A 23,431-nucleotide genomic window follows, 5' to 3' on the forward strand; every position below is an offset into this window, starting at 1 on the left:
TTATTAGCTTGCTTCAGAGGGTCTTGAGAAGCCATCTTCAGTGCAGCCACACCTCAAGGCTCTTTGTTCTGGATGTCCCACTTTGGCAGGCTCAGAGGAAGGTGATGTGGCCCAGATAGCAGCAGACACCTCGCTGCTGCTGAGCTTTGTGCCAAGCTGGTGGCAGCTGCTGCTGCTGCCACAGATGGCCCCACACGGTCAGTGCCTCCAGATGGCCACCTGCTATGGACCAGACATCCATGGAGGGCACATTTGGCCCTGCTGTTGTCAGCCAAATGTGCTCACTCTGCCCTGGGGGTGCAGTGCTTCCTAAACCCCGTGGTTGGGTGGGGGTTTCTGTGCCTGGCACTGTGTCGCAGACAACTTTTATGGAAAATCCTTTCCTTAGGATTTTTCCTCCTGAGAAGCTGAGAGGCCTCAGGGACAAAATGTAAATTTACAAAATGTAAACATTGATTATCTGCTGCTGTGGGATGCAACAGGTGTTTCTGTGATTGGCTCATTTTGGATGTTTCTAATTAATGGTCAATCACAGCACAGCTGGCTCGGACTCTATCCGAGACAGAAGCTTTGTTATCATTCTTTTCTATTCTTAGCTAGCTCTCTGATGAAACCTTTTCTTCTTTTAGTATAGTCTTAATGTAATATTCATCATAAAATAACAAATTAAGCTTTCTGAAACATGGAGTCAGATCTTCATCTCTTATTTCATCTAAGAGCCCCTGTGAACACGGTCACAGCGCTGTGTTCTAGGGTCAGTCAGAAATGAAATGTGGAAGGCTGAAATGACAGTGCAGTGTATTTTTGATGTCAGAATAGTTCAGAGTTGACAGAAAGCTTTAAAGTGCTAAGTGTAAGGATCAGATGAGATCTGATGAGGATCAGATGGTGCTGATGTGGATCTGTCACTGTGCTGCAGTGCAGTTGGTCACAGTGTCTGCAAAGCTTTTCCTGCAGCTCTGTGCCTCGGGTGATGTGTAAATGCCTCTGTCCAAATTCTGCAGACACCTGTGGCTTCAAAACCTGCTTCCTTCCCCTTCTTTACAGCTATCCTCGTGTATTGTTGACTTTTAAATGCATGCTGGTGTCTAGATCCCACTTTTCCCATCGCAGACAGGGCCTCTGGCTCGGTGCATTTCACACTCTCACTTCTGGCAGCATCTAACAAAGAAGGAAAGGCAGCCTGAGCCTTTCAAAGTGAATTCTCTGCCTGTGAAGTCCTTTCTGTTCGTGCTTTCTGTTAGTAATGATGTCCAACTATCCCCTGTGTTCTTTCCCATCCTGTGCACAGGGAGTTATGTGTGTCATTCTCCTCTTTAACTGTCTTCAGGATGACAAACACTGCTTTGAAATTGGGTATTTTCCCTGTCACTAAATGCAAAGTACATGCTTGTACTGCACTGAAGATGGCAAATTCATTCAAGGAAAACCTTCCAGAGCCAATGGGGCTGTCACATGCAGGGCTGAGGGGCTCAGTGAATGAGCCTGGCTTTCCAGCTGGGCAGGTGGAGTCACACTCAGCCCTGCAGCTCATGCACACTGCCAAGCTCCCGCAGGGGGCTGAGGCAGCACGAGTGGGAGTTTTGGGAGGGCTGTGGGCAGTGCTGCTCCCCACTGGAGAGGGAAAGGTTCATCAGGGGCTGTGTGAGCAGGGCAGAGCTCTGGGAGCAGCAGGAAAAGGCAGCAGCCCCTCCTGCCTCTCCTGCCCTGCTGAGCAGGAAGGCTCATTAAGTCATGGGGAAGGTTTGAGGGTGATTAATGTTAATTAGGTCTTCCTGCCTCCCACCTGTAGGAAGGAAGTTGCATTTTCTCTCTGGGGAGGGGTGGGTTTGTGCTCTAAGCAGGTTCAGATAATTCTACCTGCCCTTGTCGTGGGGAACAGCACTGAGTATATTTTGTTAGAATAATAAAGCTTTATGCTGTGGGGATGAAGTACACATTTGGATGGATTCTTTTCAGACTCTGAAATGGTGGGTTGGGAGAATCTACAGCCTGTTGGCAGAGGTGCCTGGAGGCTGTACTCCATTCTGTGCTTGAATTTTCATATTTTCATTTTCAAGTGTCACTGCCTGACCACAGTCACTTCTCCTCCATGAATGAAATCCTCATCTTATGGGATCCCTCATAAGAAGAAGCAAGATTTGGGATGCTTGCAGTAGGTCCAGTGCAAGCAAGGCAATTTTGCATCTGGAAAAAAAACCCAAAACAACCCAAAGAGGATTAGAAAAGTTAAATTTAGGAAGTGAAACCCCAGTGCTTTTTCAATAGCTGTATAAGATCCATTCCTCATTCTGGAAAATACACATTGTTAAAATCCTTTGAAATAACTCAATCTGCTACTTGTATTTTCTACATAATACATGCTCACACACCCTGTAATGGAAAATTAAGAGAAAACCATAATGCTTGAGAGCTAGACTGAAAAAAGTACTGTGAAAATTAACTTATTGATGGCTCTTTTACAAAGTCGAGTTCTGTCAAAACCTAGAAAAATAGGAGAACGATGAAATGAGGTTTGTGCCAGCAGAGGGCCCCGCACTAAACGTGCTGGCCCTGGATTGAGCAGAGTGATGAGCAAGCTCCATTTCACTATAATAATAATAATCACAAACTGCCATCTTTGCTCCGGATAATCGCTGGCACTCATCAAGGGGAAGCTAATTTTGCACGGAATGAATTAGTGATTTGGGGGGGGGGAAAGCAAAGCGGTGGAAATGGGACAGCATAATTGCTTTGGTGACACCAGTCAGATAAATGTGTAATTATGGGTTCTCAGGGCTGTGGATGCTGCCAGCGCCTGGGTACCCGGGTGTCAAGCTGTGGCTGGCCCATGCTGAGGTTTGCTCGCCCTCAAACCTGACTTCTAAGAATTTCTCAGCACGACAGCTTCCAGCAGAGCAGAGTTTGTGGGAGGCTGGGGCGGCTTTCCTGCGTGTAAGCAATGCTGCAGCCTGTCAGGAGCGGCTCTGGGGGTCCTGCAGCTGTGCCCCAGAGCCGCCCTTGCACTGCTTCTCCTCCCACCATCACCCGCAGGCACGGGCAGCGGCCGTGAAAGAGTTCATGGATGCAGTTCAGCGAAGAGACGCTGCCAGGATAAAGAATTCCGGCTGCTTCTGCTGCAAACAGGACCTGGAGAAAACGCTAAATGGAGTGCCCAGTGCCGGGTGTGAGGCAGCAGCTGGGCAGAGCCCTCTGCTGTCCAGAGCACATCCCTAGGGTGCTCTTCGTGTCGTACCGTAAGGCAGAACAGAGAGGATCCTCCCTGTCCTGGAGCTTGCCTGCGAGCCTGGGTGTCTGAGCCCCGTCCCGGCCAGGCAGGGAGCGATGGAGCACCAGAGAAAACCTCTCTGTGTTTGTGCACAGCGGCTGGCTGAGCACGCAGCTGCCACTTTGGTCACCTCCTGCGCTACCCTCGAGCTCCTTTATCCCCAGAGCTGCTGCTGCACTCGCAGAAATGCTGCCAGGGATGCTCGGGCTGCTTTGCCGGGACGAGGTGCTGGCTGCTGTGCCTGGGATAACGAGGGACATCTCTGGACATGGCCCGGCCCGGCCACTCCCAGCTCGGGACATCAGCGAGCGCAGAGTCACTTCAGCCTGGCCATGTCGCAGCACCGCCGCTTGCACCCAAAGGTGGTGCGGGGCACACGGGGAGGTGGCACATCCCGAGAGCCGCTGTCAACCGGGCACGGGTCAGGACCGAGTGACACATCCCCGGGACCGAGTGACACATCCCGAGAGCCGCTGTCAGCCGGGCACGGGTCAGGACCCAGTGCCCCATCCCGGGACCCAGTGCCCCATCCCCGAACCCAGTGCCCCATCCCAGGACCCAGTGCCCCATCCCTAGCACCCAGTGCCCCATCCCGGGACCGAGTGACACATCCCCAGGACCCAGTGCCCCATCCCGGTACCCAGTCCCCTATCCCTAGGACCCAGACCCCCATCCCTAGGACCCAGTGCCCCATCCCAGGACCCAGTGCCGCATCCCCAAGAGCCGCTCCCGGCCCAGGGGGCTGCAGAGGGTCCCCGCGGGCGGCCCCGGCAGCGCCGCCCCCTCTCCCGCCTCCCCACGCTCGGAGGGCGGGGAGCGGGGCTGGCGCTAGAGCCCTTTGTGGGTGTCTGGCTGGCTGGGCGGGTGCAGCTCGGTTCCCCGGCAGCCGGGCCGGGCGGCGCTGGGCGGGCAGAGCCCCGCGGGCGGCATGCGGGGCCCCCGCTCCGCCCCCTCGGCCGCCGCCCGCCTGCGGAGCCGCCGCTCCAGAGCCGGGCCGGCCATGGGCAGCGCTGCCCGCTGAGCGCGGCCGTGCCAGGCGCGGGGATGCGGCGGGCGGCAGCGCCCGGCCCAGCGCCCCCGCGCAGCGCCCGGCCCGCGGGACGAGCAGCAGCAGCAGGAGCAGCAGCAGGAGGAGGAGGAGGAGGAGGAGCGGGCCCGGCCGTGCTGCTGCTCCTGGCCCTGAGCGCGGCCGGACCGCCGAGCGCCCGCGCCCAGCCCGGTAAGCAGCAGCAGCGGCGGCAGCAGCGGCAGCAGCAGCGCGGGAGATGCGCGGGAGATGCTCCGAGCAGCATCGCCCGCACCGGGAGCCAGCCCAGCCCGTGCCGGAGGGATGCGGGAGAAGGCGAAGCGTGCCCGGTGCCCGGTGCCGCCTGCTCTTTGTCTGCCGCATCCCGTTCCTAGCGAGGCGCTCTGTGCGCCGGGGATGCTGCTCGGGGTTTGTGCCTTTCCCCGAGACAGCCAGCGCTGCCTGGCGCATTCCCGATGGGACGGGATCCTCGCTCCTTGCACGGGCACAGGCTTTTGTTAAATCCATTCTGGTGGTTCTCTGTGTGTGTGTGTGTGGGGAGGAGGGGAAGATAAGGAGGGGTTAGCAGAGGGCAAGCTGTGCTGAGATGTGAGCGAAAATCTCAAATGCAGCTGAAAGAAAGCTCCGACAATTTCTGGGTTATTTTTTTTCCCCGTTTCTCTGGACTTTTTGAGCCGGGCAGTGTCCTGTGCTCTCCAGACTTCTCGGTGACCTCAATGCAGAAATGGTTACTGTTGCTGGCAGTTATTGTGTGTGCCAGATCGAGATGCCAAATATAATCCCGAGGCTATGCTAAAAGAGGCTAAAATTGATATAGGGCTAGATTATTCCAATGGTTTAAGAAAGGGCTAGGTGTGTGAGTCCACATTTTGAAGCTCTAAACAGGAATGTTCAGTAATTGTATGCCATTGGTGTCAGTTTTACAGCCGTAACATAATGAGGTTTGTCATCTGCAGGTTGTAGGTTGGTGGAACAGTGCCTCTCTCTGCATTACTTGTGCTGGGCATGTAAATGCCACAGTCTGATTTACCTCTGTGACACAATGATCAGAGCAGTGGCTGATTTTTTACCTTTGCTTGTCAAATCAGTCTGGATTTCTCAGGATCTCCTGCACCACACCTGAGTTATGAGATGCGCTCCTTCCCTTGGAGGCAGCCAGGCTCTCAGAGCTGAGGTGTTTCTGACAATGCAACAAGACACCTCTCCATGCTTCAGGATGAGATTCAGGAGCAGGATGAAATAATATTAATTAATATTAATAATATTCTGTTTCTTCCTTTGTGGTCTGCGTGTATTTATGGCACAGCCATGATCTCATTTGTAAGTGAAGAAAACTCTGTATTTGTAGGTATCTCATAGCCAAACAGCTTGGAAAAGAGAAAAAGGGGTGAGAAGCAACAACAGCACCAAGCCAAAGTGCATCATCACAGTGTGCACAGCCCACACAGTGGAAAATGCTGTCACTGATAGGCTTTGCTTGGGAATTTCAGATTATTGGGAAGTTACAGTGAGATACTAAACATAATTTTTTGTATTTGATAGCTTTGAGCCCTGCAGCTGAAATTGCAAATAAAACTTTACTATTCCTGCGCTGTGTTGATCACTAGATATGGTTGCTGAGCTGCATTAATTGGATGTCAATTAACCTTGAAAGCTCTGCCTTCCAGAGCACATGCAGTGCTGCCTCCCGTTGAAGTCGGGAGCAAAATGTGGTAGAGCCAAATTTTCAGTCAAGAACGTAATTTGTGCCTAAGAATGTTTATAAAGAGCAGCCCAGGCCTGGATTTCTTTTAAGCAAAAGTGGTTTTACTCATTTTGGGCATGACTACAGGGATGTGTGTGATGGATAGAGCTGATCTACTGCCATGGGGTCCAAGTGGTGATGGAGGATGCAGCAAACACTGGGAGCAGCACTTGTCATGCACCATTTCTACTCCAGCTTCTCCTCTGGGCAGTGTTTGCCTCTCTGGGTGAATTCTGTCTGTACATGTGCACACACTCGTGGGTAAATGCTCCAGTCTTCTTTTGGGTTTGTGTGCAGCATTGCAGTGTGTGAAGACAAAGCAGGGGACCAGGAGCATGGAGGGGAAAACCTGTTTAAGTCTGGTGCTGCTGCTGCTTCAGGACACAACTCAAATTTCTCCTGATCTCTGAGATCAACCATATTTCCTTGGACTTCAACAAAAAATTGAACACAAAGGGCAACAATCTCCTTGAAGAGAGATCCTGGCAGGATGAGCATTCAGTTTCTAGCTGTTTGGCTCAGAGGGATTGGTTATCTCTGTGTGAGGGGCTCAGTGCCCTGGGACACTTTCACCATGGACTACAGAGTGATTAGGTTTCAAACATCAGATGAGAAGTTTTATTTGTAGTTTTACAGGTATTTTATGCTCCTTTAGGTGGTTGCATGCCATACTGCCCAGTGACATGCAGAGTTAATAATTAATTTCCACAGTGTGTCACCCCCAGGACCACTGCTTGAGTTCAGGTTGAAAACAAGGTTACATTGCCCACCATGAATCAGGATTACAGAATGGCCAGGGCAAAAATGAGGTCAAACTGAACATAATCTGTCAAGAAAGAAAAAAAGTAAAGCACCAGAAATGGAGGGAGGGAATCTGAGGGTATGGGCTGACTCCTGCCATGGTCCAACCAGTGACCCAGCACCATTTTCCCTGGGAAAAGAAGAAGGGCACAGGTTGGAATGGCGGCTGTTGAAAGCTGATCTGGTGTTGCTGGAGCATCTCTCAGCCAGTGTCACCATGGTTTGGGTAAAGCAGAGGGAAAGGCACATTGCTCATGCTTGTGCTGCTCGTGAGATTGATCAGCTAATCAGAGGCACTGCAGTGGGGGGCCCGGGGAAATAAAGTTTTCAGAAACAATAAACCAAACCTTTTACATTTTGAATCACCCTTTCTGCTTGCTCGTGGAGGCTGCTTGAGTGATAAACTTGTCAGGGAAAGGTCCATTTCCCCCTGTGCTGGCTGAGCACCAGCACAGCGAGACCTCACCTTAATTAACAATGATTTCACAAACAATAAGGACACCTCCAGTGCCGGGGCTGCTTCTCCCAGCTGGAGCTGTGATTGAACAACTCACAGAGTGCTCTGTGCCAGCTGCTGGATTGCCAGAGCCACCTCCCACAGGCCACAGCTCCCGATGGATGGCAGCTCCTGAAACTGCCCAAAAAGCACCAGAATTGGTGCATCTGGGAGTGCAGGGGCTGCTGTCCTCACTGCCCAAGGGCTGTGAGCACATGGGGCACCAGTCCTTCCCTAGATCCAGCTCTGTGGAAAGGGAAAAGGACACAGGAGAAGGATAAGGACACAGGAAAAGGATGAGGGCACAGGAAAAGGATGGACACGTAGGAGAAGGATGTGGACATAGGAAAATGATGAGGGCATAGGAGAAGGATGAACACACAGGAAAAGGATGAGGACACAGGAAAAGGATGTGGACATAGGAAAAGGATGAACACATAGGAGAAGGATAAGAACATGGGAAAACGATAAGGACAGGAAAAGGATGAACACACAGGAAAAGGATGAGGACACAGGAAAAGGATGAGGACAGAGGAAAAGGATGTGGACATAGGAAAATGATGAGGGCATAGGAGAAGGATGAGGACACAGGAAAAGGATGTGGACATGGAAAAAGGATGAAGACATGGGAAAAGGATGAGGACACAGGAGAAAGATAAGGACATGGGAAAAGGATGAGGACAGAGGAAAAGGATAAGGACACAGGAAAAGGATGAACACACAGGAAAAGGATGAACACACAGGAGAAGGAAGAGGACAGAGGAAAAGGCACTCTCCATCTCCCGTGGTCGCTCTGCCCAGTTCCCAGTCCAGCATTTTGCAAGATCAGCAGTCTCAGACTGGTCATGTTGCTCTTCCAATGTTCTGATCACCCCAAGAGAGCAAAATGTGTGCAGACACCTCGGGTGCCCTGTGAAGGAGCAGTGAAAAGCCCCAGTTCTGCCTCATTTCAGTCAAATCATCAGGGATCTGCAGCAAGGGCTGGAAATGGGCTGCCAGGGCCACTCAGGAAGGTGCTTTTTTGGCAGGATTTGAGGTTTTCATGGATGTGCTTGGCACAGACCCTCCAGCCATGAGTTACCCTCTGCCACTGCATTCCTGGATCTGAGCTGATGCTGAATAATTAGCTGACAGTAAATAACTCTATCCACACAGCCAGAGAATGCTCTGAATTCATACACACTGAAACCCTTCTGTTGAAGCTCCATAGGTGTTTCCTGATGTTCTCCATAGATAAGACAAGCAAGTAGCTCAGAGTAGATGGAAGGGTGTCCATGTTTTTCCTGTAGGGAATGCTGACTGGCTCTTTATGGTAAAGGGACTTTAAAATCTTATTTTCTGACGTGTTCACTCACCCAGGAGTGTGTTGCATGCTCCTAGTCTTTACTGGGCTGTTTTTTAAAAACATTTCACACTTGCTTGAGGTCAGGCCAATGAACAAGAGGAAGGGGACTGTGAGTAATTCTCTGTTTATGGTATTTTCTTAGCCGTGTGGGAAAGGTTGTTTCTGCTGCTGGTAAATATCGGGAGTGTTTGCAGATTAATTTCATTCAATGTCCAAACATGTCAACATTTCATTAAAAAAAAGAAATAAGGATTTTGGTGGTTATTTACTGTTCTCACTCCATTCTGCTGAGTCCAGTGGAGGAGTGGCTGTGCTTTCTGGACTGGCCTGCCTTTTACTGCTAAGCCAGCAAGGTAGGATAGCACTGAGGGGCTTTACACAGGGCATTTCTCAGCTCAAACAGCACACAGAAAAACTCCCAGTAAGGGTATTTAATAGATATTAACTAGATATTAATCTAGAATATATAATCTAGAATATAATATATATGATATATCTAGAATATGTATCTAGTTATATATTCTAGATATATAATCTAGAATATATAACTAGATATAATATAACATAACATAACATAATATAATATAATATAATATAATATAATATAATATAATATAATATAATATAATATAATATAATATAATATAATATAATATAATGTAATATAGTATAATATTCTAGATATAATATAGAATAATATATAAATTCAATAATATTATATATAATATAATATGATATACATTATTATATTATATATTATATATTATATATTATATATTATATATTATATATTATATATTGTATTTATATTATATTAGACATTAACTAGATGTATAATGAATTATATAATATATAGTTCTACATTTAATGTAATATAATATAATGTATAATTAATATTAATAATATATTTTAATAGTGATTACTTTTTGGAGATATATACAGCACATATAGCAAAATGTTACACACATTTCTACTTGATCTGGAGGTTAAATCAGAAGAAATACTTTTCCTCATTCTGAGGGCAGGAAGAAAAAACGAAAAATGAAAGAGGAAAACAATAAAACCTCAGACTCATAAGACTTTCCATGATTTCTCCACCGTGTTTTCCTGTGGGATGAAAAACTGTCCACAACACCTTGTCTGTCATTTTATCACCTGTTAGCAACCTTTTTAGGGAACTGATCCGCTCTGAATGGGAGGAGCAGGTGGCAGAAATGGCAGCAAACTCAGGGTAGGGCTGCAAACACCCAGCCCCAGTGTGGGCCTCCAATTTTCAGGTGTTATCAATCATCAGGTGTGGTGCATCAGCAGGGGAGCAGCTGCAGCTCTTCTCCTGAAATTTCTCCTGAATTGCCCTCATGTGCCTGCATTTTCCTTGTTATGGCTGGAAAGGGGTTTTGGCTGCTCTCTGGCAAAGCCTTTTTGCTGAGACACCCTCTGGGCTGTGCTTTCCTCAGTGCTCCTGCAGATGGGTGAAAGGATGAAAACCTTCCTGGAGGGAGCTTGCCATCTGTCTGCAATCCCAGGTAATAACCATAAATGTAAATAATAATAAAAACAAGCAGCAGAAGTGTCCTCTACCACTCTGCTGCCCAGGGATGTGATGGTCTCACTGCAGTGTCTGCAGCTGGAAAGGTGTGAGAAGGCTTTGAGGAAATTGGTGCCCTGCCTTTGAGAAGTATGGATTCCGTAAATTAAACCTGATGGCGTTCCTAGCTGGGCCAACATGAGATTGGTGCATAAATGCACATCATTCACAAGGCTGAGAGACTGATTTTGAAGTGTTACCAAGACAAGAAAAAAGCTAAATACATAGAAATTAAAATGTCAAACCCACCCCTGCAGGTTCCAAAGGAATGGGAAGCAAAGACGTTTTGGTTTTCTGTGCTGTTTCTTATACAATGAAATAACTGACACCAGCATGATATTTTGGCAAATGATGTAAAAATGGTAAGAAAAGAGTTGGAATATGGAAGTTTGCCTGAGGAAGCAGTTTCTTAGCACATAGTTTGCTCTTTGTTTTGAAAATAATGAAAATGATTTCGCTTATGTGATGTTCTTTGTCACTCAAGTTCTGAAAAACTGATTTAAAGGAAACCATTACAGACTTGATGAGTTCTTCCTTTGTGTGGCTTTCTTTTAATCTGATGAGTAGCTTTGGCAGATGAATGTGTCAGTAGTGAAAAATTGGATTTTTGTAGCGGTCGTGGCTAATCAGGACAGTTTTCTGTCATGGTCTTTGATGAGAAATTTTAGGGGTAGTTTTCAAAAACTCTTGAAACTGATGGTTTTGGTTTTATTTTGCATATTCTGGTTTGGCTTTCCACAATACTCTAACTTTAAAGTACTTCTGTGATCCTGTGGTCTTGGCTGAATATTTTTAAGACTGCTGCAGGTTTGATTGTTGTAGCTGTCCAGTATTCTCTGACAGGTTTGTCTGAATCTTCTGGTGTTCACCAGTTCTGAAAGTTCTCAAACCCTGATGTGTGGTTTTCTTTGTTTATTTGGTCGGTTTCATTGGGGTTTAAAATTTTTTTTCTGTTTGTGGTGTTTTTTTTTTTTTTTTTTTTTTTTTTTTTTTTTGCTGTGTGTAGCTGCTGAATTAAATACACATAAAATTAGACTTGAAAAAATCTTGTGTGCTGTTGACTGTCAGTCCAGAAACAGCCAAGAGCTCTCATAGTGGATACAACAGGGATGTTTTCAAAGCTCCAGCCTCCTGAATTTGTCGGTGTGTTTCCCTGTGCAAGATTTGGTATCTAAAATGTGTTTGTTGCTGTTCAAAAACAAATGTTTGACTTTATTGGACTAATACAGCTTGACCTCTAAATTGTCTACAGGCGGTGATCTCTTGCTAAGTAAAATAAGTGGGTGTGTTGATTGGACATTTTATGAGGTGTTCTTTGTGGCTCTCCTGCTATTAAAAAAAACCCCATTATTTTCTATGTACACCTTTCTTTAGGCCAATGAAACACCATAAAAAGATAATGAATTTTATGGTAATTAACGTGAAGTTAGTGAGTTGCTTTCAAAAGGAAAATAGTGAGTTTTAGTGAGTTATTATCAAAAGGAATTTCACCAGATTATCACCTACCAAGAGCTCTTTGTGTTGTACTGAGTGCAGTAAAACCTTTGTTTTACTGGGAGCACAAAAATGCTGCTGCCCAGCTGGGGTTACTCCTGAGCACGTGGAGATTTTCCTCCAGTAATCCCATATCCAAAAGAGTAAAGAAGTGCAGGCTGGAGAAGGGTGCTGGCTGGCCATAAGAAGGAGTACAGAACACAGGAAAACGTTTTCTGGTGAAACATTTCCAGGCATTTAGGTCACAAAGGAGCCATAAATTTGCCTTCTGAATCGCGTGAGCCGCGAGTTTTAGTGGCTGGTGTGGTCAAGCCTGGCCTGTTGCTTTGAGCTCCCAGAGGGTTCCATCAAAGATTATTTAAAGGTTATTTCTCATCCCTTTCTCCATCCTGGTGCCTCCTCTTGGAGGTGTTTCCAGCCTGGGGTCCCTCTGGAGCTGCAGCCTCCAAGGCCTGGTGTCCCCTATGATGCAAGTTTTTGTTGCAGTGCTGATCTCCCCACGTGTAAAAGTTGAATTAAGGCCACTCCTGTAGTGCTGCCCATTGAGCAGATTATTCATCTCTGCTTCCAAGACTTTTTCTTTTTTTTTTTTTTTTGGAACAAGCCTGCTCTGCAGACTCTGTAATTGAGAGAAGCAAGATAAATGGCCCTGCAGCCCAAGTGCTTCTCCTCTCCTCAAGGAGGCTGCTCAGCAGCCCCAGCCCTCCGTCCCTGCTGCCCCCTGTGACTCTCCCACCCTGGAAAATTGCTCTCCAGCCCTTGTTTTCCACATGTGTGCTCTGGTCCTGGGCTGCATCTGCTGGACCTCGTTGTTGCTCGCCTCCCCACCCGTCACCTGGGAGCTTTTATCAGAGAGTTTTGACTTCCCCCTGACAGCAATGTTGGCTGCAAGGCTGTGAATCAGTCCCCACGTGAGTCTATTAAAAGCACTGCTGCTCAATTTAATCATTTAGAGTCTGTTGCATAGGCACTGTATCAATTTTATGTTTTATTAATCAAAATGGGAGATACAAAGTCAAACGCTTGCCTGAAATTTAAGAATGCTAGATCAAAAATTTAGTCTGGTAGAAATGTAAAATGAATTTAAAGTGGCTGATTGTCCATAAAAATTCAATCCTGGGCATTAATTATTCCATCTTCTTTTTGTTCCATCATCAATCAAATCCTTTCTCTGCTAATCCAGTCTATCATTGTCATCAATATCAAAATCTCTATCTGACAGTTTGCCTTTACCCTGTTTAAATGTCACAATATTAGAGAACAAAGGTAAACACAGTTCTTTGTTTGCTTTGTCTCCTGGCACTAGCAATAAGGAGACAATCAACAATTGAGGAAAAAACCCAACAAAAAAACCCTTATTCCAAACCAGTCAGTGATGCTTCCCTCTCCTTCTGGCTGTAGGGCTCTTCCTTTTGTGATAGTTTAATTTGTTTTGTGATAGCTTTTTTCCTCTGTTTTGCAGCATGGGCCTTGGTGCCCTGGGTAGGAGACCAATGGCATCTTGATATTAATCTCCTTTTTGTCCTCCAAAAGGCCCCAAGTCAGCCTCTGCAATTAATGAAAGCCTTGGAATGCTGGAAGGGAAGCACGTTTAGTGCTTATCTGAAATTACACTGCAGCCCTCCAACATGCTGCAGAACACTCATCCCTGCTGCATGGGCTCTGTGGGTTCTCTAAAAAAAAAAATCAGAATTAAAAGTAATAGATAATGGCAGCAGGAGTGAGATAATAATGTGTGCAATAGTCAAGGTTTATCAGATATTTAAATATAGCTAATAATTCCAGTTTAATGCAGATAATTAAAGTCACCCCGAAGACATAATCTTACAGGAGCTTCTGTTCTCAGAATTCAGTGTGTTTTCAACAATATTAACTTTAGGCTACAATAATGTAGAACATTTTGCAGAGTCTGTGTAGGACAGATTTCTGCAGCTATTATTGCAACTGTCCAATCAAAGAAATCCCTTTGTATAATTCCTACAATTATTTAACTGCTAATTTGGTTCTAAAATTGTCTTTCTAGGCAATTATTGCTGAAATCAATGCCATCCACTTGTGCACACAGAGCAGAATTCTTAACGTTGTATCCAGCCTAGATTCACTGAATTGGTGGTGAATTAAAGCGCTTGGGTGTTTAATGACTAATTAGGTCTAACCTGGGTTAGGAGAGATTTTCAGAAGGTTTTCAGGATTTTTCTTGTTTGTTCTGTAATAATGACCAAGGAAAAAGGTGAGACTAGTATGGAGAGCATCAAGTGTAGAAGGTGCTCCCCTGAAGTGCAGGCTTAAACCAACTGAAATTTCCATTTTAAGGTGCCCAGCAAGTTGTACTGCTCATCTCTTGAGCCCTTCAGTGGCTGGCACAATGGAAATAAACACAGTAAGGATTTATCTGGAAGAGGAAATAGCTGCAGAGTGGTATCTGAATTGTCTGTGTCTTCTTAAAACTGCTTTTCCCCTCAATAAATGGCAGGTCTTTTCAGTAAATATAATTATTAGCCAGACAGCAGAGTGTGAAGTAACCTGCATTAGTTAAACTGCAGTGCTGAGACATCTGCCTCAGTGTGAGTGTGACATTTTCAGGAATGCTGTGAGCTTTATTTCATTTTCAGGAATGCTGTGAGTTCAGAGTGGTGCACACTTGCGGATGAATACTGTGGATTTCTCTTTCCAGAAAGAAGAAAGAAATGCAGTGATATGTGTATAAGACTTCACACTCATTATTTTTTTTTTGCTGCTGTTGTTTTTAAATCCAAATATGTTTTGGTTGAGAGTCAAGACAAGTATATTGGTTCATCCTTCTCTTTTTAGAAAAAGTTTGGTCCCTCTGTGGTCCCTCTTGTTTCCTTTGCTTTTGTGGAAATCTAGTTTGGGAGTAATTAACTTGAAAAGTGCATGGATCTCACCTCACATCACCCACCACTAAACTCCCAGTTAAAGAGCAAGTCAAATTGTGTGCCTGAAAGCTGCTGTGAGCAGCAGCAAATTCCACCTTTCAGTATCTTTGTGTGTATCTGGGTGTTTCAGCACATCTTGATAGAAAAAACATGGTTTTGCCTCTTAGGCACTCAATGTGCGCCTCTGCAAACGAAGATTTGTTAGCCACAGAGCACCTTCCTCTTTTTATGGGCTTTTAAATATCAGGATAATGTCATTGTTTTTCTTCAGTACTATTTAAACATGGGAAATGTTTTAAAAAAAATGATAGCAATTACAGAATGAGAAGTGATGTCTTTTATTTCTCTAAGAAGGAAGCCCCATCTGAGTAGCACTTGGAATTCTTCTGCTGTATCAGTGCTTTTCCCAGTGATAATATTGGCATTTGTTCTTGTAAATAACTGGAGGATTGCTATTCTAGCTGATGCCACAGTCTCCTTAGGGAAACAACTTTTGATGGCTATTAACACTGCACCTTTGATTTTCATGTCTAAAAGGGGAACATAATCTCAATTTGGATCACAGAAAGGCTTTATATTTAATACATGTGGATTCTTATGACCGAGGTGGCAATATGATATGGGAAACTTTAGAATAAATGGAGTTTTATGCAAGAATTCATGTTTTTATTCCTAAAATGAGTACTGACAGCTGGAAAACCAAGGGAAGTTCTTCATTTGCTCCAGGGAACCGAGGGTTCCCATCCTGCAGTCACACTGAGCCTGGCCCCAGCAGGGAGGGTGTGCTGCAGGGATCTTTGGGTTCATCTGCGGATTTTCAGCTCTTCTGGGGTTTCCATGCTGGAAATTGTGCTCTGTGTGTGCTGTGCTCTTGTTTTTGTGGGGCTCCTGGTGGTGCCTTGTGCAGGCTGCCCTGGAGCAGAGGCTGGACAGAGCTAAAGGATAAAGCAGGGATTGATTCAAAGCATCTCCTCCATGGATCCACCTTGGGCAGCACCAGAGCCCAGCCAGGGCTGCACCCAAGATGAACCAAAATGGCCCCAAAATGCAGGAGCGCTCCCGGGCTCTCTCCCTGGGATCAGTTCTGCTCCATTTGCACCTTGCAGTTCATTGTCCCATTCCAGCTTTAGCCCAGGCAGTCCCACCCTGCTTGTTTTTCTCTCTGCAGCCCACGGGGTTTGTGCTCTGGGGCTGAGATTGGGATCATTTGTCCTTGGTGCCCAGCTGGAGCAGGAATTGTTTTGTCTCCCTGCTCTGTGCACAGAGCTCACCATCCCTGAATGTGAAGCCCAGACTCACACACTAAAGCAGCACAGAATGTGAAACATATAAAAGTTTATATTCTATAAAAATATAAACCTGAGGCATCGCTGGTGGCAGATGCTTCCTGCATTGGCTCCAAGCTCGCTGCTCCTCAGGTCCAGCCTGAGTCAAACCCTTCTGGTCCTCCCTGGGGTGTGCAGGACTCTGAAAGGCTTTGGTTCAGCTCAGCCTGGGCCTGGCTGCACGGCTCCTGCTGGCACAGATGACAATTGTGTGCCAGAGATGACATTATGCACCCTTGTGCATACCATCAGCTCTGGAGGATTTGTGCTCTCTGATGAATGTCTGTGCTCACCACACCTGCAGCAGGATTTACATCCAGTCAGCTCAGGCTTCTGCCATCCACACTATTGCACATTTCGCTTCCAAAATGTCCCAAATTGCAGGAGCATCACCAATGCAGAGTCAGTAATACACTCAGGTCTATTATATAGTATATATAATATACCTGTATATATATATATATACTGTATGTATATAATATATATGTTTATATATATATATAATATATATTATATATATAATATATATTATATATATAATATATATTATATATATAATATATATTATATATATAATATATATTATATATATAATATATATTATATATATAATATATATTATATATATAATATATATTATATATATAATATATATTATATATAATATGTATTATATGTATTATATATTTATATATATATGTGTATATATGTAATATATATACACAGTATATATAATATACCTGTATATTATAATACAGGTGTGGGATTTTCTGAGACCCCCGTTGTTCGGAGGAAATGGTGAATCTGACCCCATGTTCTCAGAAGGCGAATTTATTATTTTATGGTACTATATTATATTAAAGGATACTATACTAAACTATACTAAAGAATACAGAAAGGATACTGACAGAAGGCTAAAAGATGCTAATGAAAACACGTGACTCGCTTTTCCGAGTCTGACACAGCTTGGCCCCAATTGGCCAGTAAGTAAAAACAGTTCACATGTTGGATAAACAATCTCCAACCACATTCCAAAGCAGCAAAGCACAGGAGAAGCAAATGAGATAATATCTTTTTTCCTTTTTCTCTAAGGCTTCTCAGCTTCCCAGGAGAGAAATCCCAGCCAAAGGGATTTTTTCAGAAAATGTGATGGTGACACTCATGGCTCTTGCTGTGTGAACCCCTGTTTCTTTATGTATTTCTTGGGAAACATGGTCATGGCCAATAATTCCTGTCTCTAAATCCAGAGGAGACGGAGGGCCCCAATCCATTTTACTGGATTTCCTTACCTGTGGTTGCTTTTGCTGTGTTAATCCCAGTGTAAAGCATGAAATTTTCATCTTCTAGCGCAGACATCTTTTGTGGAAAATCCTTTCCTTAGGATTTTTCCTCCTGAGAAGTTGAGAGGCCTCAGGAACAGAATGTAAACACTGATTATCTGCTGCTGTGGAATGCAACAGGTGCATCTGGGATTGGTCTCATGTGGTTGTTTGCAATTAATGACAACCACAGCACAGCTGGCTTGGACAGAGAGCTGAGACACAAATCTATGTCATTCTTTCCTTTCTATTCTTAGCTGGCCTTCTGGTGAAACATTTTCTTCTATTCTTTTAGTATAGTTTTAATGTAATATATATTATAAAACAATAAATCAAGCCTTCTGAAACATGGAGTCAGATCCTCATCTCTTCCCTCATCCAAGAACCCTATGAACACCATCACCATCTTCACTTTTTCCTGTCAGCTTGGCTTGACTCAGATCCAACAATCTGTGTGGTCCCAGTGCAGCATCCCTGCTCCGAGCTCACAGTGTTTGCCATGCCGGTGTGGCAGCACAAATTTGGGGGGAGGATTTGCAGCAAAAAGCCAATACAGATCTGCGTGTGCGTCTCCCCAGAGCCACCTGTCAGCCCCGGAGCTCTCTGGAGGCTGCAGGCCACCAGCCTGGTGGTGTCAAACCCCTCCACAACACCCCGAGAGGCTGCTCCTTCCCTGGCATCACAGGGCTCCCTCCACGCTGGCTTTGTGTTTGTGCTTTGACTCAGGCACAAACCTGCTGTGCATTTCTGCATTGATGTTTTTGTCTAATTGTTTTTAATAGCTGTTTCTTTCAGGCCAGCTGATTCGTGCGCTCTCCCTGGCACTTAATTTGGTTTCTGCATTAATTCCGTATCGGGGAGTAATTAGAATAGACAAAGAAAGAATAAGTAGGACTGAAGTTATGAAACAAAGCTGCCATGTGAATTTATTGCCTGTGGTTCTTCGAGACCCAGTCATCTGCTGCAACTTCTTTTAATAGCTCCTTCTGACTTTAATGTGATCAAAACAAATGTAGCATTTTGTTCTTGAGTTCCATGTGGATTTCTGCTGCTCAGTGGTTGGCACAGAACCCTCGGAAAGGGTGGGAGCACTGACCCTGAATCCAACCTGGAATTCCCAAAGCTCAGGGTGTGCCCAATACCCAAATTCCCAGTGCAGAGCCTGCCTGCAGCCCTGGGGTACACACTTCTCTTCCCTCAGGCTGCTCCCTGCCTGATGCTGCTGGCAGAAATCTGTCACAAAAACCTTTCAGACTTCTCTGGGGTTTTGCAAATGCACTGACTTTTGATACAGTTTGATAGTGCAATAAGCACAAGGTAACATTTTGAGGTATTTTGGCTGCTTTCCTAGGGGAAACAAAACTAAAGCCTTTTGTGGATTTTACCTTTCTCTCCCCAGCCCATCTGAAAGATTGACAAAGCACAACCTTTCTCAGTAACTTTTGGCCGGTTTCCATCACGTTTGTCAGAGATAGAGCTGTCTGCTGTCTCAGTTTCCTCCTGCTTTCACAGGATTCCGTGCCTGCAGAGATGGAGGGGAGCTGATAACAAACGCTGGGCTGTTATCTGCCATTTCCTGATGGAAGCTGTGATGGAGCTGCTGTCTGAGGGAGCTCTGGGTGCCCTGTGGGGATGCTGGCATGGGGAGGGAAGGGGCTTTGGAGGGTGTGGGTGAGCTGGATTCCTCTGCTGGGCACCACTCCCCCGTCAATTTATGTTTTATTGTGGCAGAGGGACACTGCCTGTGCCTGTCCCTGGCAGACAAACTCGGATTTGGCCACGATGCTGGGTGTAGGGACAGAGAGGGGTGACAAACACTGAAATGTTACCTTGTGCTTCTTGCATGATCAAAAATCAATGCATTTGCAAAACCCCAGAGAAGTCAGGAATATTTGTGTAAAATATTTCTGTGTCCCCACTTCACAGGAACCGAGTAACCCTGAGTGCAGACACATTGCTGGCACAGTTGTTGTTCCATTCCTCCAGCACACAGCACCAAGAAATACAAATTATCTCTTAAAAGGTCTGACCTGTTTCCCCAGGCTTTTCTCGATTGAAACAAAACTCCTGTCAGCACTTGGTCTTGTTTACACAAACACATGTACATGTGCAATAATCCTTTTTTATTCCATGAGCATCATCCTGCTGAGTGCTCCCTTGCAGCTCTGGGTCCTGCATTTATCACTGGAGCAGAAATTTAAACTTTTCAGCAGTTTTTCATGGTGTAATTGTCAGAAAACCATCAAAAACCAAACGACCACCCCAAACTCCCTCAGTGCACATCTCAAAGATACAAAATTATATTTTGTCTTCCAAGATATCTTGCATTTAAGTTATCAAGTGTCAAACACTCAACAACTTTCTCGAAATAGGCTTTTCTTTTCCTCTGAGAGATTATTCAGTAGTTGTTAACTAACTGGCATCAAGTTTTTGGGTAATCCCAGGAAGAGGTGATGCAAATCACTGGTGCTCATCCTTTGGGGAGAGGGAGAAAAAGAGGACACACTGCAGTGGGGAGTTTTCAGATCAGTGATTTACATGATCACAAAGTGTGCTTTAAGCTTTTATGGTAAAACAAGATGAAATTAACATAAACTTTGGTGCAAAAATAGCAGTATGTTCCAGTTGGAGCTTGCAGAAAATGCTTGGAAGTAAATAGCAAGTTGGGCTCTTGGAAGCTTTTCTTTCCTGCTCGTGCCTGGAATGAAACTAAAACCTGCTCATCACTCCTGGGCAGCTGGGTCAGGGCTTGTGAAGGGGCTCCCATGGTTACAGGGGTGAAAAGGGAGGATCCCAGCAGGAAGTCATCCCTATTTTGGGTTTGCTGAACTCTGCCTGTAATCCTGTGCATGTGACAACCTAAAGCAGCATCCTGCCTGGCTCCTCCCTCGCTCGTGATATTTGGTGTTTTAGCTGCTGGAGTGCTACTCCTCATTAGTGCCTCTAATATCCCAGCCAAGATTTTCACCAAGGCTTTAGTGAGCCACAAGCTGAGATTTTACAATATCCCCTTTCTTGTCATCTTTGCCCTGTTGTCAAAGGGAAATAAAAAACCCACCGCCCATTTGGAGTGCTCAGGGGTTTCTACAGGCTCAGTTTAAGCACCATGGGCAGCTCAGGCAGCAGTGATTTTCAGTGAGTCAGTGGTACCAGAGCTGCTGAGAGTTACAGAGGCGTTTGGGTGCCTGCACTGGCAGATCACTGGAGGAATTTAGGAATTGCACAGGAATTGCATTCATTGCCTCTTCAAGGGGCTGCTCGAGTGAGTGGGTGTTAGCTGGCAGCTCCTGCAAGTCTTACATGAGGCACTTACATGCCTCATTTGTGAATCTGCCCCTGAGGCACTTGTGATGAATCGTTCCAAGCTCTGCACTGGTGTTTGTTTTGCCATCCGTGCAGGCTCTGGTTTGTTTGCAAGGTTATGCATTGCAGGTCGTTCTCTCAGCAGCTTTCACTCAGCTCCAAGTCTCTTTGCTTGCCTTTAGTGCTAAACATGAAACACCAGCCCTTCGTGTTGCTGGTACTTAAGGAATTAAAAATAGCTGGCACACACCAGCATTAATTTTGCAGTGGTTAGGCAGAGTTGGTGCAAGGTGCTCGGGCTGTTCAGTGCTGCCTGTGAGCAAAAAGTGCTGCTTAATTCTGACTTATGGCTCTCAAGAGGCACAAATGCCCTTTTAAAGGTGAAAGAATCTTTGCCCTGTGCATGTGCCCATGTGTGTTTCATGCTCTTTTGGCAAGGGCCTTATGGCTCTTATGGCAAGGAACATTTCGGTAGCTGTGCTCGACTGGAATATTAAGTTAACGTATTTTTATGTGAATGTATGGCTTGGATGTGCTTTTCTGAATCCCTGCTTTCCCCCCATGTTTCTGTAAGGCCAACATCTGTTTATGTGAAGGTGATATCTTTAGAGCTGCCGTTTTCATGAATATCTGATCTGATACAGCCGTGCCCAGCTCCGTGATTTATGTTAATGAACCAACAATCGCTGCAATTTCAGAATATATGAAAGAAATGGAAACTAACTCTCTCCCTATATTTATTTCCTCAAATTTGTGTTCGCTCCTGATTTGCATTTGACTCGAGAGCCACCCACACCGTTTCTCACAGGTTGGTGTAGCTGAGGAGCTCTGCAGCAGAGCACAGCAGTCTCCTCCTCATTTCCCCCTGCACTGGGGCAAGGCCATGCCACAAGGGTCACACCCAACAGGCTGCAGGATTTCTTCACGTTTTTGGGTCATTTCCCCTCAACTTTGCAGACTTTGCAATCTCCCCTTCATCTCCTCCAGGCGCAGCTGCATCAGGCACCTGCCCAGTGAGGATGCAGGATGCTGGGGGTAATCACACCAGAGAGCCCTTTCACAAAATTGGCATTAAAAATGGGGGGAATTGAGCAAGGCTTCCAGCCCCTGCTCCCTGCAGCACCCAGAGCTGGTGGCACAAGCAGCAGCACTGCAGCTGCTGCAGCATTTCCCGCCAAAGCATTTCCCACAGGAGGGATGTGCGCATTTTCCTGCGCCTCCTCTCACTGCTCTGCCTGGTGCTCAGCAGGGCAGTCAGTGTGGCAGGAACATGGCAAGGGTGACATGTTTGTTAGGGGAGGTGCAAGAGCATTTCTGTTTGTCCTGCCTGCCCAGATCTCTGCGTGCCTCCATCGCTGCCATCCCTGGCCTGTGCTTCGTGAGGATGGAGCATATGGAAATGCTTTAGCCTGGAAAAGATGAGTGTTAATCTTGAATTATCGTTCATGGAAGTGGTCAAGGTGGTGAATAGAGACTCACTGCTGGCTCTTTTCATTTGTTATTTTCATTTAAACCTGGGCTTCTTACCACTGGCTGCTGTACAAAAGCCAGGCTCGAGGGTCACTTTCCCCAGCAGCTCCTCATGCTTCTGTGTCCTGCTCAGCCCACTGCTGAGGGGCAAAGCCTGCTCTACTGCTCTGCAGTAGTTTTCCTCTTCCATTCACTTCCCAAATTACTCTGTGGATGTTTTGTCCCATACAGGCAACACAGTTCCTAGATCAGGTGTTGAGGAATGAAATGCGAGCATCTTCTGGCACCACAAAACTGGATTTTCCTCCCTTTCCTCAGACATGCATTCTTTGCTGATGAAAGCATTTGCAAGTGAGAAAATGTGTCTTCCCCTTTTCCTAGCTGAAGGTACAGCCAATTTACTTCAGGGAGCTACACAGGGCATTTTTTAATTAATCCTTTCCCTAAATGTTGACATTGCATTACATGATTGGGATAATGGGTACTAAACTCAGTGGCTCAGGGTTGTTTTGCAATTATCATTTTGCAAAGATAAAGGAGAGGGAGTGCAGTGAGGTTCTCCAAAAAATGCCTTCTGTCATGCCAAGGTAATATTAATCAATCAAACCTCTTCCATAAACTTTTTTCCACTCCCTTATTTTCTGGCATTTCTAATTTTTGGGAAACTACTGAATTCTGCCTGGTTATTGTAAAATATGACATTAAGGTAGGCTGCTGTTTATCCTCAAATCTGCTGGATTAGGGCTTGCAGGGTTGTCAAACTGTATGAACACAGTTTAAATTTTGATAGTGAACGAGGTACCCTGAGCAGTGTCTGTCTGTCTGTCTGTCTGTCAGCAGTGAAATGGAGTAGGCATTTTACTACTTAGAGCACTGAAATGAAATTAACAGAAAAACCCAATTATATCAAATTGCTACAGCAGATACTTGGACTGAAATTGCAGTGCAATAAACTCACATTCATATCAAAATGGAAAATCACATGTGGTGTAGGGCTAATCATTAATTTTTTTTGCATTTTTGATGGGCTGATTTCTAAATGAACGCTGTGATTTCATGGTAGGGTTTATTTTCCTCACCTGCAGTGCACTCTCTGTGTTATTAATGTCATTTATGAGCAGGATTGCACTAATGCCTCAAGGTGTGCATTGGCAGGGCTCCTGTTATTAATGGTTTAGTGCATCAGGAAGCCTGGCATTGATACACACCTGGTAATTATTTGTGATAACACAGGATACCTGTGTTTGTGCTCTCTTCTTTGAACCTCTCAGCTCATTTCTCCTCCAAAAGAGTGGAGGGAGGATGTGGAATGAGGCACCTGAAGCATCTTCCATGCAACTCCTCTCCAGCTAAA

At 45.5% G+C, this 23,431-nt stretch overlaps 1 protein-coding gene across 5 annotated transcripts in view; it reads left to right on the top strand.

Annotated features, from left to right (window-relative positions):
• Window positions 1–4,009: 4,009 nt before the first annotated feature.
• KIAA1549L (KIAA1549 like) overlaps window positions 4,010–23,431 on the top strand; it is a 134,691-nt gene continuing 115,269 nt past the window's right edge. For all 5 annotated transcript variants that reach the window (XM_074543819.1, XM_074543816.1, XM_074543818.1 and 2 more), the window contains exon 1: window positions 4,010–4,487. In XM_074543819.1, the coding sequence (XP_074399920.1) occupies window positions 4,313–4,487 (175 nt within the window). In that variant the 5' untranslated portion in view covers window positions 4,010–4,312. The remainder of the gene's footprint in view (window positions 4,488–23,431) is intronic.

This window comes from Zonotrichia albicollis, chromosome 6, assembly GCF_047830755.1.
Source record: "Zonotrichia albicollis isolate bZonAlb1 chromosome 6, bZonAlb1.hap1, whole genome shotgun sequence".
Lineage (NCBI taxonomy): Eukaryota > Metazoa > Chordata > Aves > Passeriformes > Passerellidae > Zonotrichia > Zonotrichia albicollis.